Source organism: Rousettus aegyptiacus, unplaced genomic scaffold (genome assembly GCF_014176215.1).
Source record: "Rousettus aegyptiacus isolate mRouAeg1 unplaced genomic scaffold, mRouAeg1.p scaffold_m13_p_12, whole genome shotgun sequence".
NCBI lineage: Eukaryota > Metazoa > Chordata > Mammalia > Chiroptera > Pteropodidae > Rousettus > Rousettus aegyptiacus.
This window is the reverse complement of record NW_023416287.1, coordinates 46,367,568-46,390,781: the sequence shown is the minus strand read 5'-3', so window position 1 is coordinate 46,390,781 and position 23,214 is coordinate 46,367,568. Positions and strand designations below refer to the sequence as shown.

General features: G+C 41.9%; 1 protein-coding gene and 2 pseudogenes across 2 annotated transcripts in view; 1 reads left to right on the top strand and 2 right to left on the bottom strand.

Moving 5' to 3' along the window:
• Positions 1 to 2,927: 2,927 nt before the first annotated feature.
• Positions 2,928 to 3,046, bottom strand: LOC118610483 (annotated as a pseudogene).
• A 1,556-nt stretch (positions 3,047 to 4,602) lies between these two features.
• LOC118610581 lies at positions 4,603 to 4,721 on the bottom strand (annotated as a pseudogene).
• Positions 4,722 to 19,043: 14,322 nt separating this feature from the next.
• Positions 19,044 to 23,214, top strand: part of IMPA2 (inositol monophosphatase 2) — a 42,219-nt gene continuing 38,048 nt past the window's right edge. For both annotated transcript variants that reach the window (XM_036229833.1, XM_016119899.2), the window contains exon 1: positions 19,044 to 19,344. In XM_036229833.1, the coding sequence (XP_036085726.1) occupies positions 19,249 to 19,344 (96 nt within the window). In that variant the 5' untranslated portion in view covers positions 19,044 to 19,248. The remainder of the gene's footprint in view (positions 19,345 to 23,214) is intronic.

Sequence of the window (23,214 nt, the reverse complement as noted above, 5' to 3'; positions counted from 1 at the left end):
AGTTATTTGCTGGCACTAGAATGTAATCCCATGAGGGCAGCCATCCCAGGGCCTAGAACAGAGCCTGGTACATGGTAGGGATTCACATGCTTGTTGAATTAATATTTTCGAATGAACCGAGCCAAAAATGACTGAAAGGGCCAGGACTGTAACTGTCCCTTCTCTTTTTCTGCCACCTCAAGCATAGACGCTAGGGTATCAAAGTGCAAAGGCAAAAATTAGAGCATGGTTTGGTATGTAAAGTAGCATTAATTACTATCATTTGTAAATAGTTTACTATTTATATCTGATAGTCATAAAGCATCTTATTCATTTTAATGTTATGAGAGATACTAAGGCATATTTACATGGTCAATTTTCCATATCTAATTCCATGAGCTCTGGTTCCTAATAGGATGTGGTAGTTGTTAAATGAATATAGAACAATGGTCGATGAGACATTCGAGGATTTTAAAAGAGCAGGGGAATATAATTGCAGCCCAGGTGAGGGCCCCAAGGTCTAAGTAGGAACATGTTTGTGTATCAGAAAGGTTAGATGATGTGATTTAATCACATGGCTGTGAGAATAACATAGAGTGTGGCACATTAAAGTTGGGGAGAGGATACAAGTGTGTCAGATAAGACAAGCTGGTAGTCAGAAAAGGGAGGGAAATATTTTGAAATCTTATTTTAGGTCAAGATTGCTCTTAACAAAAATAGTACTCAGTAATGATGCCTCCAGTAAATTAGATACATAAATGTGAACTCATAATACTTACTAAAGTGGCCTAAATCACTGATACTTCCCGGGGGCCCCTGCTCTTACTCATAGCTAATTCTTTGTCTTAGGAGAAGGAAAATAAAAATCATCCTGACACAACTTGCCATTGTAAAAGATATATTTCCAGACTACCAAGAAGTCAGCTTTAACAAGGGGTTTCCATGGGCTAAATTGTGACAATTTGAGCATTAAAAAGAAAATAATTATTCTACAAAAAGCTGTGAGTTCATTGTGACCCCAAAAAGAGCAAACAGGATGAGGTGTACTAAAGTAAAGCTATACTTAAATTTCTAATAACAGGTTTAGGAAACGATGTGTATTGATAACCCCACTTGTATATACCAAGTTCATGTCAATTAGTATAAATTAGGGCATGGAGATATAATTTGCAGGTACAGGACTGATGCCTTCCTGGTGGGGCAGGGTGAGCCAGAGAGCAGGAGGCAGGGGTGGGGGGGGGGGCATTAACAGTAATTTGGGCATGGGGGGAAAGCATTCAGAGTAAATAATCACTTAAAGCAAAGAAGAGAGTGACCAGGTGGCAAGGAGGTCTGTGGGAGCTGAGGGTCCCAGGCTGACACGCCGTGCCTCCCTGCTCCAGGCCTGACCTGAGACCCAAAGCCTGCTCCCTCACCATAAGCACTGCAGGCCCAGGGCCTGGAGCATGGGGTCCCACCATTGGCTGAGTGAGCATGTTTTTAACTCTGGGATAAAGAGGAATCAAGCCTACATTGAATGGGACTTGTGAAAGTTGTGTTTATATAGCTATTGTAGCAAGTTTTTGAATTATTATGCTGTTTTGTTTATACTTTGACTGCTGTTAGATGTTTGATAGGGTTAGGGAACATAGTTTTTTGGATTTTGAAGTCTGATGGACCAGAGCACTTAAGTATGTAGGGGGATTTTGCCCGTGAGAATTATGAAAGCTCCCAGTTATCGATTTGAAGTGTTCGAGGGAATCAGAAATTACATTCATAATTACAGCTTGAACTATCGTAGGTAATCTAATAAAGTTTGGAAGTACAGGCATATCATGTTTTATTGTGCTTCGCAGATGTTGTGTTTTTGAAAAATTGAAGGCAAGACCTTCCACCATCAAAAAAGATTACGACTTGCTTTATTGCTACACTTACTTTATTGCAGTGGTCTGGAACCAAATCTGAAATATCTCGTAGGTATGCCTATGCTGTTGTTTGGGGAAATTTAATCTGTCAAATTTATACACAAACTGAGCATTGTTTAAAGAACAAGGAAAAGTTATCTTCTGACTTTCTAATGTTATTAGGTGGTTGAATTGATTAGCAAAATATATAAACTAAACAGGCTGAAGAACATTGGTTTTTAATTTTATTAGTTATTTAAGCATTGATAAGACCCACATATTCTAAGTATTTTTTTCTAAGTATTCTAGTTTATAGAAAACTCTAACATAACTTTCATTTAGTAATCAAATGTATTGGGTAGCTTTTCAGTAAGCTTTATTCTCTGGGAGTCTAACAGCCTCTCTGTGTGAGACAGATAACACCCATGGGGAGTACTCGTGGTCTGAGAACAGGAGGTGTTTTTATGCTTTTCCCCCACATTTTCTTTGGGAAAGGTGGTTATTCTTTTACGGAATATAGAAACAGTGAAATAATACTAAATTTCCTCCCAGGAAAGCACAGCATTCTAACAGCAGGATACTTCTCTTTTCTGAAGCAGGCCTATTCCCTACGGAAGGGAAGGGCTCAAATAAGGTCTTTGGGCTCATGATTGGCCCAATGACAACTTTGAGTCTAAAATAATGCTAACTTAATAATTATTTGAAAGGCACATTAATCAAGGGGCACAGATGCTCTAAGAGAACGAGGCTGGTACTTTGCCCACTAAAGGACCAGGAGGGTCAGGCAGTTCAGGGCTGGATTGGAGGAGGCAGAGGAAGGAGCAGAGTTGTTCTCAAGCATGACCATGACAAAAGCAGTGGGGTGATGGAGCTGGTCTGATTTGAGTGTAGTAGCCTTGGCTCACGGCTCAAAGCAGATGTGACCAGGGGCAAGACTGACCGTGCACGGCCTCTTCTCTGGGTCAAGATTCCCTACTGGGCACTGATTTGTTCACAATGACATTTAAACCTCCACAAGAGCAATATGGATAACACTGTGGGATGTGGGATTTTTTTTTTTTTTTAAACCTACAGCACCCGGTCTTCCTAGGTGGTCTCTCATCCAAGTACTAACCAGGCCTGACCCTGCTTAGCTTCCGAGATCAGGCAGGATTGGGCTTGTTCAGGGTGATATGGCCATAGACAACCCTGTGGGATTTTCATTCAAATGTGTGTATTTCATGTTAAAAATTGCTTTTCTGTATTTTGGTGTAAAAATGTCATTTCTGAAATAAAATAATTATGAAGAGAGATAGCAGAGTTTTGTTTTTGTTTTTCCTTCTTACTTGTAAATGGTTGATAAGTCTATGTAGGTTGCCTATTTATTTATTTATTTATGTATTTATTTTTGAGACGTTGGTGGGGTGTGGCATGTAGAAATCTAAGAACTACAATAAAGGGCACATCCTCGGGGCCTCGCCTTGAGTCTTTCCCTAACCAAGATGGGAAAACTGGAGAGGTATCAGTGAATGATGACACTTCATCCTTGCCCAATTAAGAGAGGAAAAACACATTGATGAGAATCCCCAGAACTTTAGAAACTCAATGAGTTTTTCCAAATATTGAACAAGGAACTCTCTCTCATAATGCCCTTTTAAGAAAAAAGAAAGAAAGAAAGAAAGAAAGAAAGAAAGAAAGAAAGAAAGAAAGAAAGAAAGAAAGAAAGAAAGAAAGAACGGACCACTAGAAAATACTACTTTTATATAAATATTCCAAAAATTGTATTTGTCAGAAAAAAAAATCACGTGTTGTTAGGAGAAAAGATCCTTGGCCTTTTCTGTGGCAAAAAGCAGCCAGATGTACATTCTTCTTTTCTTAAATATTTAATTTTTTTATTATGGCAACATCGGTTAATTAAATCCTATAAGTTTCAGTTGTATAATTTAGCAGTAAGGCATATGTGTATGTGTGTGTATGTATTTTTTACATTGTGTGTTCACTGCCCATAATTAGCTTTTCTTCTATCACCACATACTTGACATCTACTGTTCTTTTACCCCATCTACCTCTCTTCCCCTCCCCTCCCCCACCCTCTGGTAACCACTAGTCTATTGTCCACATCCTTGAGTCTCTGTTTGTTTGTCCTGTTCGTTTGTTACTTTTAGGTTTATATCGCACATATAAGTTACTTAGCTTAGCATGATTATCTCAAGGTTCATCCACGTTGTTGCAAATGGCAGTATTTCATCTCTTCTTATGGCTGAGTAATATTCCATTGTATATATGTACCACAGCTTCTTTATCCAATCGTCTGTTGAATACTTTGGTTGCTTTCTTGTCCTGGCCACCATCAATAATGCTGCTATGAACATTGGTGTGCAAATATCTTTATGGATATGAATTTTCAAGTCTTTGGGATATATACCCAGTAGAGGGATTGCTAGATCATATGGTAGATCAATTCTTGGTTATTTGAGGACCCTCCATACTATTTTCCATAGTGACTGTATCAATTTGCAGTCCCACCAACAGTGTGTGAGGGTACCTTTTTCTCTGCATCCTGTCCAACACTTGTTATTACTTGTCCTGTTGATAATAGCCATTCTAACAAGTATGAAATGGTATCTCATTGTGGTTTTGATTTGCATTTTCCTAATAGCTAGTGATGTCGAGCATCCTTTCATATGTTTGTTGGCCATTTGTATGTCTTCTTAGGAGAAATGTCTGTTCGGGTCCTCTGCCTTTTTTTTTTTTTTTTTTACATCTGTAGCACCCAGTCTTCCTAGGTGGTCTCCCATTCAAGTACTAACCGGGCCTGACCCTGCTTAGCTTCTGAGATGAGACGGGATCAGACATGTTCAGGGCGGCATGGCTATAGCTCTGCCCATCTTTTAATTGGATTGTTTTTTGTCGTTATTGAATCGTATGAGTTCTTTGTATATCTTGAATATTAATGTCTTATCAAAGTTGTTGCTTGCAAATTTATTTGGATGGTTGTCTCTTTATCTTATTGATGGTTTCTTTTGCTGTGCAGATGCTTTTTAGGTTGATATAGTCCCATTCATTTATTTTTGCTTTTACTTCCCTTGCCTTCAAGTTCAAATTCATAAAATCCTCTTTAAGTTCAAAATCCATGAGTTTAGTTCCTATGTTTTTCTTCTATGCAATTTATTGATTCAGGTCTTATATTCAGGCCCTGAATCCATTTTGAGTTAATTTTGGCATGTGGTAATAGTTTCATTTCTTTGCAGGTAGCTTTCCAGTTTTCCCAGCACCATTTATTGAAGAGGCTTTCCTTTCTCCACTGTATTTTTTGGGGTTTTTTGGCTCCTTTGTCAAAAATTATTTGCCCATATAATCGAGGTTTACTTCTGGACTCTCAATTTTGTTCCACTGATCTGTGTGTCTGTTTTTCTGCCTATAACATTCTGTTTTGATTATTGTCACTTTGTAGTGTAATTTGAAGTCGGGCATAATGCCTCCACCCTTGTTCTTTTTTCTCAGGATGACTTTGGCGATTCGGGATCTTTCGTGCTTACATACAAATCTTGTTCTATTTCTTTAAAAGATGCCAATGGTATTTTGATAGGGATTGCATTAAATCTGTACAATGCTTTAGGTGATAAGGTCATTTTAATTATGTTGATTCTTCCAATCCAGGAACACGAAATATCTTTCCACTTCTTTGTGTCTTCTTCAATTTCTTTTAATAGAGTCTTACAGTTTTCATTATATAGGTCCTTCACATGTTTCATTAGGTTTATTCCTAAGTATTTTATTCTTTTTGTTACAATTGCAAAAAGAATTGTCTTTTCCATTTCTTTTTCTGACAATTCACTATTAGAGTATAAGAGCTCTATGGATTCTTGAACATTGATTTTGTATCCTGAAACTTTACTTGCTTATTGTTTCTAGTTGTGTTCTTGTGGAGTCTTTAGGGTTTCTGTACAGAATCATGTCATCTGCAAATAGTGCAGTCTGACTTCTTCATTTTCTGTTTGGATGCCTTTTATCTTTTTCTCTTGCCCGATGGCACTCACTAGGACCTCCAATGTTACACTGAATAACAGTGGCGATAGTGGACAGCCTTGTCTTGTTCCTGATCTTAGAGAAAAACTTTTAGTTTTTCACTATTAAATATAATGTTGGCTGAGGGTTTTGACAAATGTTTTTAAAGTACCTACTATGTGTCAACCACAGTACTGGTTTTGGAGATAAAATAATGAAAATGCATCTTTTCGGTCAAGGGACTTAGGAATTTTAGTAGGGGAAAGAGACATGTTGATGAATAAATGAGACGTGCTCCCAGTGCTTTCTTAGTTACCTGTGCAGGTACAGTGAAGCAGAAGGGGGGAAGGCATCATCGGTTCTACTTGAGAAATTGGGAGAAGGCTTCTAGTGGGAAGCAACACTTCCCAGACAGAGAGAAGGCAAGCCTGGTCAGCAGGCCAGATGGTAAGGCCTGCAGAAGCCCCCCTAGGGATCCAGGTGTTCTCCTTCAGGCAAGGGAGGCCTTGCTGATTATTAAACTGTTGCCTCTCAGCTCAGCTCCACACTTTTCTGCCCTGCTGGCAGGAGACTGAGAGGCTGGAGGAAGGAGAGGGGACTTGCTTACCTGCTGTTCTTGTCAGCCTCATTCTGGTAAACTTCCAGTTCTTTTCCACACCCTGCGAACAAGCTTGCCTATGCCTTGCAGAGGTGGCAGCACCGCCAGGCACCAGCCTTGCCTCCAGTCCCCTCTTCTGAGCCTCTGCTATGGCAGCACACAGCCTTCCAAGTTGCCTGGCTCCCAGCCCTGCAAACCTGCTCCCAGCTGGCAAGTTCTAGCAACACCAGCTTCTGCCTCATTTCCGTAGTGCCTTGTTTCCATAGCCCTAAGGTTGGGAGCTGCTTCTGGCTCTTATTGCCTTTGCTGGCTCCGTTTTCTGTTTTTGACTTTTTATCTGTTTGACCAATTTCTTAAATTCAATTCTCTGTTGAAATACCTAAGGTTGTTTCTCTTGTCTTGACTGGACCATGTATGATGTCATACTGAGTGTGAGTGGTCCAAGGACACTGACTCTCAAAGGCCAGATTATGGAATTGATATGGCTGTGTTTTGGGCCTTGAATGCAGCCCTGAGCTCCTTGCTAGTAGGAAATGAAACACTAGTAATCCACAGTATATGGCAGCATTATTATTAGTCAAATTATCACCAGTGGTTCATTATGATGAAGTGTCTACTGACATGCCTTGAAGGACCAAGTGGCCACTGCACTCGACTGTCATGGCGTCAATGGCCATTACTAGGATGGTAGGGTGGGGTTACTACTTCTCACTGCACTGGAGAGCTTACAGAAAGAATGACAACTATTCCTACAGCTGTTTTTGAGCAAGAAATCCAGTATCTGAGAACATGGCTAGAGAAGTGGGAGATTACGAGTAATAGATTACGTGTCTACTGAAAACTAAATTGAGTAACTTCATACTGGTTGGAATATGTTTTAAAAAGCCCATTCTGAAATTTTAAGTGCCTTTGAATATGTATTTTTATTACTTCATTATAATATAGTGATTTAAATAAAGCTAGCAAACTAATATGTGTCTGGATTTAGGGTACTATTAGACAAGAAATGACTTCTCAGTGCTCTATAGCTTATCTCAGAGACTTTGATTCCTAGAGTTGGAAGAGATCATCAGGTCCTCTTACAACATTCATGCAGGCAATTATTCACCTTTACTCAAGGTGTTCAATGACTCTGACTGGGAGAACTTCCAGATCTTGAGCAATATTCACCTCACTGTAACTTTCTACTGTTAGTCTTAGTTTTTATCCCAAGGTGTTATGTAGACTAATTCTAGCTCAGGGATGGAGCAGGAATTAGTGGAGCTAATCTTATTCAATTTGGGAGTCTCTCGGAAAAAAAAAAAAATTATAAACATGAAATTAGGTTGAAGGCTCTGAAGAGACCCATGCAAGTGAGGGGCCTGGAAGCTTCTGTTTCATTAGAGCCATAGCAAATCCACCTCTGTTCTGACCTGTCCTCCTGCGAATTCTTTACATCACTTCATTCTCCACCATACTAAGAAAGTCTTTTCTTCTTTAGAGTAAGCATCCTTTATCACCCAATTGTTTCCTTGGACATATTCCAGTTTGTCAATGACCCTCCTAATGAATGGTGTGTAAACAGTAATTGGCCCTAGAGAGGAAGATGGGGAGACAATAGACTGAGATGAAAGGAGAATTGTCAGTGCATCCCCTTATGAAGTTTTTGTGTCATATGTGCATGCTTACACATTGTAATGCCTTTAATCACATGTTTAAGTAAATCACTTTTTAGAGCATGCCAAAAACTGAACAAGATACTCCAGGTGACCTGCCCAGCCAGGATACAATTTGGATTATAACCTACATGGCTTTAAATATCAGGGAATCATAACACCTTAGTATGCCAATCTCTACAACTGGTAGTCAACTGTAAGCACCCACTCCACACTTATAAGTTACTCTTTTGGGCCTAAGCGAAGGAGTTTATATTGATTGACCCCTGTTACATTTTTCTTTGCCAAGCTGTCCACAAAATTTTTGAAAGCCTTATTTTATCACCCACTGTGAATTACCCCTCTTGGGTTTGTCATCTGGAAAACTGACACAAGCTTTTGTTCACTCAAATGTAAAACCATTGAATGCCTACTAGATTCAAAAACAAAGAAAACCAAATAATTATATAATGTGATTAAGTCTAGAGCTCAGTTGGAGAGAGCTGAGCTGCCAGGATCTGGGGGCCTGGGGAGAGAGAAGGGGAGAGTCTGAGTGGAGAAGTACTAAATACTGAGTCAATGTGGAGAAAATTGTCTAAAAGGCCCACCAAACAAGGTGGTGTTGGCAGAGGCCCTGAGAAAGGCCTCATCTGAGATACCTACCCCACAAAAGGAGGCCTGGGAGTGGAGGCGTCTAGGCTAGGCCTGCAGATCACCTAGGAACATGGATGGGGCTAAGGGAGTGGAGTGGCATTGGTTTCTGAGGCCTCAACTGCAGAAAACCGCAGTGTACTGGCTGTGCACCAAGTCTAGCACAGGGAGGACAGACATCACCCCTCGTGAGGCCTGCCAGTTAAAACTTTTTAATTGCCTATGGTCAGGTCTGAAAAATTACACATAGAGTTTTGTCCTGGAGCCAGACTCCTCAGATAGAGGTAAAATAGAACATGATTTCTCAACATCAGCATTATTAACATTTGGAAATGGTTGGAGAATTCTTTGTTTTGGGGAAGCCGTCCAATGCACTGGGGGATGTTTAACAGTATCCTTGGCCTCCATCCACTAGATGCTGTTATAGTACTTCCTTCTTTGTGACAACTGAAAATGTCCGCAGACATTGCCACATGTGTCCCAAGGGGTACAATCACCCTGGTTAAGAACAATGAAATAAAGTAACGTAACACCTCTGCAGCTTGAGTTTTACTTCTGCGAACCTACTTCTGCCTACCTTTTTGGCATTGCCCTGGGAATGTTTCTTCTGCCTAAAATAACCTTTCTTTCTTTTTCTATTTGGGGACACCTACCCTTACCCTCACTTCTCTACGAAGCCTTTTTGACCACATTCCACCTCTTCCCGAGAGCTGATCCGGTCTTTGCTCTGAATTACATACACACTTTCATTATTATTGTCTTAGTCTCTCTGTGACACATTTATCTACACAGTTCTGGAACTTACTGGTCACACAGTAAATGTTGAAGCCAAGAGATTGGGCAAAGAATCAAGAGTTTTCAAAGATGGAGTCAGAGAAGTGCAAAAGTAAACCAGCAGAGATGAGTCCTGGTAACAAATAAGAGGATTATAGGGAGAAGCGGCCCATAGAGTGAAATGTTATTGAGAGCAAGTAGAAAAAAAAGATTAAAAAGCATGTGCAGCATTTAGAAGGGCACTGGTGACATTTGCAAGAGCCACTTTGCAGGGTGATGGAAGGAGGCCACATGGCAGCAGCCTGAGGAATGGCTGGGCAGTAGTAAGTAGATGAAAGAGTCTTCCAAAGAGGTTCAGACAAAATGAAAAGGTCATGACTACTAGGGGTGCAAGATCAACGAGGGACATTTAAGAAGAGGGAGATGTCAGCATGTTTATGGGTTGGGCAAACAGAGTCAGTGGTGATGGGTGGATGGGTGTAGGGAATAAAAATACTAGAGAAAGGAGGTAATTGGTAAAGTGGGGTCCAGAAAGAGAATGTAAGGGACAGGGCCAGAGCACAAAAGGGAGGGAATAGAATAGAGGAGACACACCTCTTCCTTTGAAACTGAAAAAAATTGGGCAAGGGGGAAAGATGTACGTTATTAGGGTAAAGTGGGACAAATTACTTCCTAGCGAAATAGGAGTCAATAGGGAGTTTGAATAGTGAACAGAGATTTTGAAATGCCAATGAGGGAGAGAGAAAAGGCATTGCTGAGCAGCCCTGAAGCCGAGGAAATGGAAAGAAGTAGACAACGTTTAATGAACATCTACTGTGTGCTAGGCCTTTTATACATTAATTCATTTACTTCTCGGAACTGCCCTATAAAGTCAGTATTATATCCACTTTGTAGATAAGCAATTGAAGACTGAAAGAGGTCAAGTCACTTGCCTAAGGTCCTAGCCAGTAGCATACCCAGGTTGGTCTGACTCTAAAAGCCAAGTCCTTTCCAGTACTCCACTACTGAAGGTTTCAGAGAGAGAGAGAGTTAAGTTAGTAGAAATAGGTATAGGAGAGAAAGAAATATGGACAGTTCAGACAGGAACTGCACAATTGTAAATCAATTGCAGAGGTGACCAAGGGCCAGGTGATGATGGTGTGCATAGGAGGACTGAGGAGCTGGAGGAGGGGATGGGCAGTAAAACACAACAGAGACAGGAGGCCAAGGACCTCTGAGTCAAGCATGTACAGTCTGCCATTATTTTAAAAGTTGAGAAAAAAATATAGAAAAATTGGGAATGTTGAGGTGGAATAAAAAATTGTAAGCTGGCAGACAAACTCTCTAAGGAATGTGAATGATGACCTTGATGTTAACACCACAAGGACAGAAAAGTTGCTGCATGGCAGTGGCCTCTCAGGAGGTAGGGTCCTGGCCTGAAGACTGAAGAGTGAAGCATCAGGTAGGAAGGGATGAGGAAATGTTAACATGTCCTCTTTCTTCCCATCCAGATCCTTCCATCTTATTGCACTGCCTCCCTCCCTCCCCTGCCCCCCACACACATACACATACCCACAGGGGATGTGAAAGAGTATCATGAAGGCCTGCTTTATTGCTAGGGGACAGCTAGGATTCATTTAGAGCCAGAAGAGAAAGAAGAACTCACAGTGAAGAGGTCGAGTGAGGGGTGGCGGGCAGGCGGAGAGTGGTGTCTAACAGGGAAATGAGCTCATGGAACTGGGGTCAGCAGTGGGAGGAGGCTGGATGAGAATCGGGATTGGGCTCAAGGCTCAGGAACTGGATTGCCTTCTAGCAAGTTTGCTTTCAGGGTCAATCTAAGCTTTGGATAGTACTGACCATGAAGTGCCCAGAGGCAAACTTCCCTAGTCTACCCCTTTCATGATCCTTTTATATATACACACACCATTTCCATCACTGAATGCATTACCTAAGAATAAATGTACTAAAGAAACGTAACCCACACCCATTCAAATATATTGAAATTTCAGGATGATTTGTCATATTCATGTCACATTCTCCTTCAATGTCCTGAATTGCTTCAAGAGAGGACAATATTGTTTGCTTGATAAAGCAAATCTCTAAAAAGAGTCCCTATGCTCTCTCCTTCACCCAGCAGTCACAGGACATTTATTCTAAAAGAATAAGTAGTGGGAAATATCCCCTTTCTCTTTTTGTACTATTTCCAGAAGTTTTCACCTTTAATCATAAAACTATTTGGAATCCTGGGGAAATTGCTCTTATTTTAAGTAAAACAGTCTTCTAGGACATGAAGTTAATAAAACTGTATACTGATGTAAAATAAGAAACCTAGAACTTGAGCAATGTCAGGGCTGAAGTATGTCATTTGTTAGAAATGTTAGAAAATACATTTGAAAATACTGCAAATAGCCAAATAAAAGGCAAATTAAGTTCTGGAATGCACATGATGTGAGAAAAGTGCTATTGGTATAAAGTAAGATAGACTTTGTAGGATATAACTTTATTAACAATTTTGATAGAGGTGTCCTATATGGGAATAAAGGAGAACTCTCTATATACTTTGTTTTCTGTCTCAATGATGCTCTCTCCCCACTACCACCATCATCCCCAAGAGAAATGTGCTTGGAAGTGTGTGTTGTATGAGTCAGTGAACTATTTAGTGTCCTCGGGATTGTTTTTGTGCAGAGGAAAGATTATTCAGAGCTGGCCTTAATCCTAAAAATTAATTTAATTATTTAGTTTTTAGTTCATATTCTATTAAGCGAATTTTAACAATCACTATTAAAAGTGATTTTTATTATGATTATTTGCACATTTTGTTAATTAAGTACCTTTAATCATATTAGATTACATTTGTATATTTCATATATAAATATTCACAGATAATTTCTTAACATGGAGATATCGGCAATATGAGTTTGGTTCTCTTTAGCATTTCTTTACTTAATTCTACATTCTGCTATGGCTAAAAGATGCTCATCCACCAAAGGAACAAAGCTCAACCCATTTCAACAAAGGTGAGAGTTTTGCTCCAGGTCTTGGAATTTAATGGAATTCTGGATCATTTTCATATTCTTCCTATCACTGGGACCACAGCTCTCACCGATATGATGATGGTAGCTGATTGAATTCTGCATCTCTCCCCTGGTTTTCATCTGACTCTGCAAATCAGTTCCAAGGACATTCTAATAGCAATCTTTTGCTGCACCCACCCACCAGTTTGCCATCCTGATTCTCTTATACCTTACATAATGTTTTCTCCTGTTCAGTCACATTTCCAACTCAATCCTCAATGGTGCCTGCCTTCATCGTGCAGTGCTACCAAATGAAATAAGTGATGACATCTAACTTTACATTTCTCTCTCCTTGTTTTCTTAACCACCAAGGCCAATATGCAATGAAAAAATGAATGAATGAATAAATAAATGATATACATGAAGATAAATCCATACCAAAATATGAAATTTATGTTTGTTTTGGTTTGCTTTCCCCTTTAAATTGGGTTCCTCTCTTGCTAAAAGAGACTCCGAAGTTAGTGCTGATTATAATATCTCCTTGTTATGACACAGACAATTAGAATACACACACATCTCATTTAAATCCCATATTCAACCTTTAAGGTGAAAAATACGCTAGCTTATTAGTGGTGGCTGCTTTAGAAATGGAAATATTTAGTGAGATTCTGTATTTTCTAGCTTTCTTCTGTCAGCTATATGTTCCTAAAAAGTGTATGCTATATTCGTTCTCTTACTTGCTTTCTCTTTCTTTCTCTTCCTGTATGTGTACACACACACACACACCCTATACAAAAAAAAAGTATTTTCTATTTTTAAGTTCAAATCAGATTTTTTAAAGTTTAATATAAAATGCTGCCTTTTGGCTGAATTTGATAATTGCCAGGAATTTCATTCTAATAAATTTAATCTGTCTTAAAAGGCATGTGAACTTTTTAAAGCGCTTCTTATAACATAGCTGGTTTAGGAAGGGTTCCTGTTGTTTGTTTCTTTAACTCTAAGCATTGGAGCTAGATGCAGGCTATTACTAGAGAGGGAGTATGGGTATGTGAAAGTATAGATGGAGAAGAAAATATTTGAAAAATGCAGACTGTCAGGTGAAGAAAGAGGCCTAGCAGAAGTGAGCACATTTATGCATTTCCCTCTTTCTGCAGTTACCAAAAGCACCTGAAAAAGAGCGTGCATGACTTCAGGGTTCTAACCTGTGTGTCTTCTTATGGCTCCATTTCTGTAAGATACTTTGTAATTTGGTACATGCTATATTCTCTTTCAGTGTGGTTTCTGAGCACAGTTCCATTAGACTTTTATTGCCTACTCAATCAATACACATATGTCTTCACTGTTTGAAAATGTTGTCACTGTTAAAGAAATCTTCATGAACTTGAAAATAATTCTTATAAAGTTGAATGCAACTGTACTGTCATTCATAGTGCTTATAGAAAAAGTACCAGGAATCTTCACGTTTGCTACTTTGATATAGTATTGGGCTTTCTATGTCAACTACATGGAAATATATCAATTTATTAAAACTCACTTTCATAAGGAAAAAAAGTATATGTATCAACACTTTCAAAAAGGAGATGAATTTCCTTGGCTCAGTGTTGTTTTATCCACTTCAAAATGTCATGTGTTTTGAAAATTGAATCAAATGTAGCAGTCTTTTTGTGTACTCCTTTCAAATATTATTAATAACTTTGCAGCATTTTTGCATGTAGCAACATACAAACTTTCTCCAGGGCAATGAAATAATGCCTTTTTAGGTTAAAAACAAAACAAAGCAAAACTTTGCAAACTGAATGTAAACTTTCGACAAAAAGGCAGAGAAACATTTTCTTGAAAACTATCTAGTTTTAAAATACAGGTCGAAGAATTTATTACTATGTTCTCACTTCCATTCAACCCCCAAAACTTTCCCTGTTCACCTAGTGAGATATGAGGGTGGATTACCCTAAGGGGGCGGGGCCATCTATCACAGGAAGAACTTAAAACAAAGCATTGTCCCTTTGGTTAGTGCTGACAAAGAAATTACACATTTTGAAAAATGTATGATGAGACAGAGCGCGTGTCCCTCCTGCCCCCAGAAGATGGGGTGCGCAGCGAGAGTGGGGTGCGGATGGGCGGAGAAGGTCAGGCACCCCGCCCCCTCTCGCAGAAGGGCGGAACTGGAAGCAGCGGGAAAAGATATTTCCTGGAAAATTTTAGGAAGGGAGCCCCTTCCCACACGTACCGTCCCGGTTTCCTTCCACACGACACCAGCTTGGGGACCTGCGCGCAAGCCAAGTAGAAAATGTCCAAGATGACAGTACCGGGCTGGGGCCCCCAGAGGGGAGCCTCCCAAAGCCACGTTGAGGTTGAAAGGGCGTGTCTGTAAACCGAAGCGACCTAGAGGTTGAGGAAGAAATTAACGTGTATCTCAGTCAGTACCCCCGACCAGGATGGCCAGGGCCACTCAGTACAGGAGGGCAGGGCTGGCCAAAGGGAGTATCTGCCAGTGCAGGACAGAGAGCAAGGTCAAAGCAGCAATGTCCTCTCCCAAGCCAAGCCCCCTTTGCAAAGACCCCCCTGAAGAAAGAAGGATAGCTCAAAGTGAGTTGATTGAATTTTAAACTTGAAGTGTCTGAAAAATCATTGACATGTCTGAGTTGTCCTGGAAGTAAGTAGATTCAGTTTTCTGCTATCAGGCAGGAGCAGAAGCTAGAAAGAAAATTCAGTTATGGGGAAATAAAGAGAGTTACATGTTGTACATCTGAGTCTAGAGATTATGAAATATCTGTTCTGTGAGGATCGTTAATTTCATAAACATCATCATGAAGAGTTTCAGATGCATGGAATTGGAAATACTAGAAATATTTATTTTAAATGATAAATATTTAGGAAGTCCTGGCCCCTTCTCGATGAGATCTATTTATTATAAACAACAACAAAAAATTATTTTACGGAACTGAGTCCTTGTAGGTTAGAGTTTATCAGAATGAAGGTGACGCCAATTTCATTGTTTTTAGGATCTATATAACTGTGGGATCCACGGGCATAGAATTATTGTAGGAGTGAGTGGAAGGCATAGCAAAGAAAACATAGGAATCCCAGAAAAGCCTTGCAGTGTTCTGAAAGCCAGCATACCATGTGAACTCTCAGGAAGTATCTGGTACAGGTCACACTCAGCAAGGGTGGAAAGGTGCAGAGTGGGTAATGACCATCACATTAACCCTTTTCTCCAGAGTAGGAAAAAGCATCTCTAGTTTTACAGTGGAAATAAATGCTAAGGAGAAATAAGCTTGCAGAGAAAGTTTTTTTACAGACAATTCTGCTGGAGCAGAGCTTTTTACAAGGACTTCTAAAATTGTTCTTTGTTGAAGGGTCATGCATAGAATATTGGGTGATATTTAAATACAGAGCATTTGTTGATAATCACCTGACTCTATTTAGTGAGAAGTGTGCTGGCTAACACTACTACATAAGTGACGCTGATTTTGTGGGCAGAAGGGTCCCCTCTGTTGTTCTTTTCTGAAGACCTATGCTGCCTACCGCCCTTTACAAAGCCTCTTGGCTGAAAAGAGGTCCTGATAACCCCAAGCATAGTGATGCGCAAGGCAAACATAGAATATTGGGTGATATTTAACTCCCAACTGTATCAGTTTGTTAGAGCTGCCGTGACACAATACTATAGACTGGGTGGCTCAACAACAGAAATGTATTTTCTCATAGTTCTGGAAGCTGGAAATCCAAGATCAAGGTGTTCTCAGGTTTGGTTTCTCCTGAGGCCTCTCTCCTTGTCTTATAGATGACCTTTTCCCTCTGTGTCTGTGTCCAATTCTATTTTCTTATCAGGATACCAGTCATAAAGATTAGGGCCCACCCGTATGACCATGTTTTAACTTGGTTACTTCTTTAAAGGCCCTGTCTCCAAATACAGTCACATTCTGAGGTCCTGGGGGTGAGGATTCAAAATCTTAATGTTGGAGAGACACAATTCAGCCCATAACACCAACTTTCCACACATGATTAAGAATGGTTAGATATTATCCTGGGCCCATTTTTAGGAATTTAGATGAGATAGATGGAAACCAACAAAGACATTTATCAAATGTCCAAATCAGCACATCTTGGCCCTCGAGAACAACATTAGATTTGAAAGTAACTAGGAAGCTAGAGAAGGAGGTAAAGAAAAACTTCATTTGACATTTTCTTTACACTTTGCTTTATTCCAGAAGGACATGAAGGGAGGTGACTGCCAGATTAGTAAGGACAGAAAGGGCAAAATGCAGGAGACAAACTCAGTTTTGAGTGTTCTCTCACCCTCTCACTGCCACCCCCTTGCCTCTGGCTCCTGTTCAGAAACCTTGCATACCTCTTCTTGGTGATTAGAGTGCCCACAAAGACTACATCCTTGGAGTGAAGAGTGTGAACAGACAGCCAGGTAAATCTTTTGAGATAGAGCATGGTACTCTAGGGGCTTGCCAAAGTTAATGTGATTTCCCATGTTAAAGAGGCAACATGCAAAAAAAAGAAAAAATAAATAAATAAAGCAGCAATGTACAGACTGGCATACAGGGACTGGTAGTGAAGAACTATTTTATGTTGCCACAGAGAATCATCATTAAAACTTGAGAAACTTGGATGATTTATTAGAAAAAGCTGCATTCAATAATTAACAGATATTTGTTAAGTACTTATTATGTGCCAAGCCATATACTGATACTGGAGGCTACACTGGTGAGTAAATTCTTAGTAATATTAACAAACACACAAGTGCCCAGCACATGTATATTAAGCCATATAACACACACACTCCCTTTTTTTACAGTTGAAACTAAAGCAAAGAGGTTATTTGTAACTTGCTCAAACCCACATAGCAAGGAAGAACTAAAGCCAATATTTTAACTTAGGAAAATCTGTTTGGGTCCAAACTTCATACTAGTAAAAACCAAATGATTCTGATGAGATATTTGGAAGTTAGGCAATGAAGTTAAAAAGTCTTTCTCTCTGTTGAGATAGGCTGAGATCTATAGGAGTTTAAAGATATAACTGAGCTCCCAGATTGGTCCAGATAGGAAGTAGGAGGGGAGGGTGTTCAGAAAGCAAGCCAAGAAGAGTCCAAAGAGAAATTTTATTCCTTCTTAATTTTCCTAGGCAATCTCTAACGAAAAACTGTCATGAAAATCAGTGACTGAATGCATTTAATTTTAAAATGTAGCATTTAGAGCAGTCTTAAGTATTTTTAGAAGTCCAGTTCCCTATCATGAAAATCATGAAAAATATGAAGAAAAATGATGGAGCAGAGCATGCCCTTCGCTGCTGCTAGTAGGAGCAGGGGCAATTCTAGGTCTAGTTTTCTGAGCTGCAGGATGAGGAGACTGGGAAAGGCTATAGAGTAGAGACTAAAGCCCTAGCCAGCTCTGGCTTCCTAATTTCTCCTTGTTCTTTGTAATTTTTATGTGTCTCTTATACCATACACCTAGAGTTTCGCTACAATGAGTGTTGTGAAACTTTATTCAAAATAAAGTGCTTACAGAAAAAAACTAAAAACTTTTAATCCCATCAGTAGGTTAGTTGTGTAAAAAATGTCCCATCAAGGCTCTTGTACAAACTCCCATTGTTCTCCCGGGCTCTGAGAGGTGGCGCTCCGGAATAATTTTATATGAGTCAGCATCTTTTATAAAAGGGTAGTAGGCAGAGCAGCTTATGAAATTAACTCCTGGAAGCCACAGAGTCTCTCTCTTGGGAAAAGACTTGTATTTATTTATGTTTAGATGGTGCTAGTGTCCAGCAGCGTTAAAGGATCAAGGTCGAAAAGGTCATTTCTCACTCCAGAGTGGGGTTAGTCCCACAATTCAGGCTACACCTCGAAGTTCTCAGTTCAGACAATATACAATCCAGTGACTGGCATCGTAGTGCTTGGTTTTTATCTGAGGTGAAAGCTTCTTGTTTGCATCCAAACATTAGGGAACACAGGAACTTTGTGCTCTCTGCTGCCAGACAAGCGCCCGCTGCCGATTGAACCCGCTGAAAATGACACTGGGCGTCCAGTGGCCTTCCGCTGAGAGCGACCTGTTGGAGTTGAAGAAAATTCCTTTAGGACCTGGCCGCTCCTCCGGCCACGTGTGTGCGCGGGCCACCAGACCCCGCGAAAGCGCTGGCTCCCCCAGCTGGAGCCGACCCGCTGGCTCCCACAGGACATCTGTGCTACGCCGGAGTCATGGCTTCTGCTGTGCACTCCCATCCGGGCGGCAGCCTAACTCGGGACCCAGTTCCCGCCAAGAAAGAGGGGTTCTGCCCCAGCCCACCGTCCCCAACACCCTCCCACCTCTCGCCACGCCTGCCACAGCTGTGTTCCGCAGGCTAAACAGAGCGCGGGGCGTGGCTCAGGGAGGGGCTGCGGGGCTGGGACTCTGCCGAGCGCGCCACAGGGGCGGGGCTTAGCGGGGAGGGCGGGGCCGGGAGGAGTGGAAAGCCGGACTACGGCGGAGGGGCGGGCCTTGGGTGGGGCGTAAAGCGGCACTCCGCGCCGGGCGGGGCGGGGCTCGGAGGGAGGGGCGGGGCCCGGGGCGGGGCCCGGCCCGCTCCGCGCGGCCTCAGGGGCTGTGGCCCGCTCCTTGCCCTTCTTGCGAACACAGCTGTGGGGCTGGAGGAGGCCGAGTCGCAAGTGGCGGGAGTAAGAGGAGGGAGTGCGGAGCCTGATTTCGGAGCCGTGGGGACTGGTGGAGGACCAGCGTGGAGGGCTGGAGGCGGCGGGCCCCGGCGAGGCCGCGATGAAGCCAAGCCGCGAGGACCAGGCGGCGCCCGCTGGGGGCCCCTGGGAGGAGTGTTTCGAAGCGGCGGTGCAGCTGGCCTTGCGGGCGGGACAGGTGAGCGCCGCGGCCCTCCCACCCCGCCACGGCCCTGTCTCGATGAGCGCAGCCCCGCCGGGTTGGGCGGGCACTCTGCCCGCCTCACACCTACTCGGACTTAGGAAAGTCCGAGAAGTCAGACCGCAGGGGCTCCTCTGGGGCTTGGGGAAACCGGTCCCAGGACCGCGTGCGGCCGCGGAGTCGGCCGACCGGGGCCGGGTCTGGGTTCAGGGTCCTCGAGTACCGAGCCGGACTGGCGCGGCCGGGCCGTGTGGTGGGCGTCTGGTGACGGTGGACTGAGGCTTGATGCTGTGAAAGAAGTCTTTGTGTTCGTTTCCTGCACAGACCTTCCCTTTACCTGCTTCACCCCAGGAGCCGGGGAGGTGAACACCTCTTTCTTCCGTGGCAGTGGTAGCCACCCATTAAGCATGTCTCCATTTGCAGTTGAACGGCTATAGGCGACTTGACCTTTGCGTAGAAAAGAGCAAGTTAGAATATATTGACTATGCAGATTAGTCCAGGGCTTTAAAATTTTGACCTAGGCATGAATGCCACAGCTGTTTGTTTTTAAAAGACCATTGAATTGATCCACTGGCCAGGACATGAGAGTGGTTTGCCCCCAAGTTAAACCCCATCTGCGTGGAGATCTGGCAGGCTTGCTGTTTATCTTTCCTCAAGCGTCCTGAATGCAAACTTACTCTGACTCACAGCCTCAATCAAAGTGGTTCCACTCAGTGATTGGAGGAACTTGTTAACACTGATCCTCAGGGTGAAAATGGAGCAGCAGAGCTTAAAACCTGTGCTCGAATTTGAAAACACAACTCCTGTCTCTTCTCATTTTCATATTTGTGTGTTTTGTTCTCCATGTGTTCCTCAGTACCTTCAGCAGCGCCTGACAAATAATTCGCGTGCAGTCCACATAAATGAGTGGGTGTTGGTTCTCCTGGGACTGTCAGGGCAGAGTTAGATTGAGTAGAAAGATAGTTTACTTACTCCTCCTGCTTTGCTTGTAAGGTACCTGATTGTGTTTTGTTTACCGGGAGGACAAAGATGGACAGGAGAAGGAGCTGTGAGATGAGATTGACTTATGCAAACAGCATTTTTTTTTCCTGGTCTAGCAGTCTGAAAATGCTTTACAAGTTTTCCTGCAGTGTTAAAATCTGGCTGCCTTCATCTAAATTTGAAGTGAGTCATCACGTGCATAGTAGGTAGTGCTTTACTTTGGTGTAAGTCCTCTAATCCCCTTTAAAAGTTATCTTCAACACTGGGTGGACACATACTGTGTTGGAGGGCCCTAAGGACCCAAGATAGCCTATAAAGAATGCATGACTTAAAGGAATGTTGTGAAGCTTTCCTTTGGTTCCGTTGCCTTTCCCTCCTGTAGGAAAAGGAGACCCCAAATCTTATGAGCTTGCTTGCAGGGTGAATGAACATTCTTCCTAGAAAGCAGATCCACTGTGGGGGAGCATTTGTTTTTCTGCCCCTCTCTCCCTCCAACCCCCTCACTTCACTTCCTTTCCAGAGTAACTATCACCACAATATTTAGTAACTTTTAGGTTCTACCATAAAACTTTTTCCTTGAGGCTATGAGAAAAAGCCAGTCAGACATTACTATGTCCTGGTGAGTTGTTATGGGTTTTGGTGGTTTTTCAAATTTAGATCCTTGAAGATACAGAGAATTTTAAAAATATTTTAACAAATACTTATATAGAGCTTGCAATATGGCAGGCCCCATTTAAGAGTCTTATGAATTTTAACTTATTTAGGAGATAACTTTGCAGCTTGCCAACAACAACAAAAAAGCTTTTTTTTTAAGAGAGAAGGAGGGGTGAAATAAAGATTCTGCCATTAAGAGTCTGGTCAGGGAGCCCAGGACTCCGGGCTCCCTCTTGGGCATTATGCTGATGCTTCCTGCCTGCCGGGCAGTGAGGGGGAACATGGCCGAAATGGTCTGTGGCTAGAACAGTCAGAAGCCACACAAGGTCATTGTAACCTGTGTAAATAGGGAGAAATTGTCTTAATAATGTTCTCATAGTAATGGGGTGCTGATTGGAGAAAATCTGGCCTTTAGCCAGAGAGTCAAGAGAGGGATGAAAAGGTAGCGGTGATCCTTTTCTGGGTCTTGCTTAGCTAAGGCAGTGGTTGGCGCGTGCCCCGCGTGCCCACCCCCTCACCGGCACCCAGTGTTCTGCTGTTTTATTGAGTTTGCTACGCTCAGCCATTTCTGAGACAGTTCTGTGTGCTGAATTCTCAAGTCTGGATTCTATTTGCTGAAAGGTAGATAGAGTAGAGGGAGGGACCTCCTAAGAGATTAAGGTCGCTGCCCTTGATCTTTCCTCTGTACCTTCAGCAGACATTGGTTCTGGTCAGGGCAGCCTTAGACAGTTTGCTCAATCCTGAGAGGTCTCCACAAAAGCAAGGCCTCCGTACCCCAAAGTGCTGCCCCTGCTCAACAGATGGCCTGCCCTGTTCTCCCTTCCTCCTTTCCTCTCCACCACACATTCCTGTAGTGCCTCTTGGAGTCATCCCTCTTTGTCCAGGCCCAACCACCCACACCACTGCAGGAGCCTTTTCCTGGCTTATGGGCTTTGTAGGGATGTGTAATTGACTTCGGCACCATCCCATCACCACCACAAATATAAATAGCTGTATTCACTGAAATGGGTGTCATTTTTTAGGTGCTGGGTAAACAAGAGTATCTTGGAAAACTATGCTTTTTAATTGTGCAGGAGTAGATCCAGGTTTTGTTGGGCCTGAAGCTTAGACAAGTTAGGGACCCTCTTTAAGAAAAAAAAATACAAAATTACAAATTTAAAATTGGATATAAAAATTATTTAGAATAAGAAAAATCAGTTTAAATTTTAAGATGCTAACAATATAACAAAATACATAAAAATACTTCTCAACCTTCTGTAATATTTTTTCCACATTTTTGGCTTCATACTCTGCATTTTCAAAGGACAATGATTTTGCAATATTTTCTCTGGAGAGAATAGAAAGGTAAATTTAGGCTTTCCTATAGCATGGCTGGTTAAAATTGATTACTGATAGTTTAGAAAAATTTATTTGAGCTTCGACCAGGTAAGGTCATATAAATTTTTAACATTGCCATCAAATTTTAGAATTCCGTCAATTTTTATGTATTAGTTGTGAGATGTGGGAGAATTTTCCATAGAAAATTTTGTCTCTGTACGGTTGAAGCCTTGTTTCTTTCTGTGATTCCTTGTGCTGGCTGCCACTGCCTACCCGCTCCTCTGGTCCTGCCATTATATATCACCATGCCAGGTCAGCTGGCATGCGTACTGCACAGAATGGCTAACAGTAACTCACAGGTGTGACTGCAAACCCCACAGATACAGCCCAGCTAACCCAAAGTAAATGTGTCTCCGCTCAACTTCAGCCAGAAATGCCAGTACCCACCTCAGTGCCACCTGACATGAAATATGATGGAGGGGAGGTTATAGTGTAAAGAGCAGTTATCTCTACAATCAGAGGAGCTGACTTTTGCAAATTTAAAAAAAGGTGTTTACATGTCTCCATGTCAACACTTTGCTATGGTCCCTAGCAGAGCCTCACTTGAATAAAGGACCTTGAAGCCTCAGTGTCATTAGCTTCACAGTAAATTATTCTTTGTTTACTGGTGACAGAATCTCAGGACAAAGCAGAAAAACAAAAACCCAGGACTCTACCCTCAGTACCTCAGACTTATCACCTCTCTAGTTGGCCTTAACCACCCATGCAGGTTATGCTTCCCAAGGCCCAGTCTTGAGAAGTGGGGCTATTGTCTCAACATTCCCTGGGTAAAACAGACCTTTGTTCAGCCAGAGCAAACTACTCTGGATTTTCAAAACACACACTGCATTTTCCTCCCCTCCTTGCCTGTGTGTA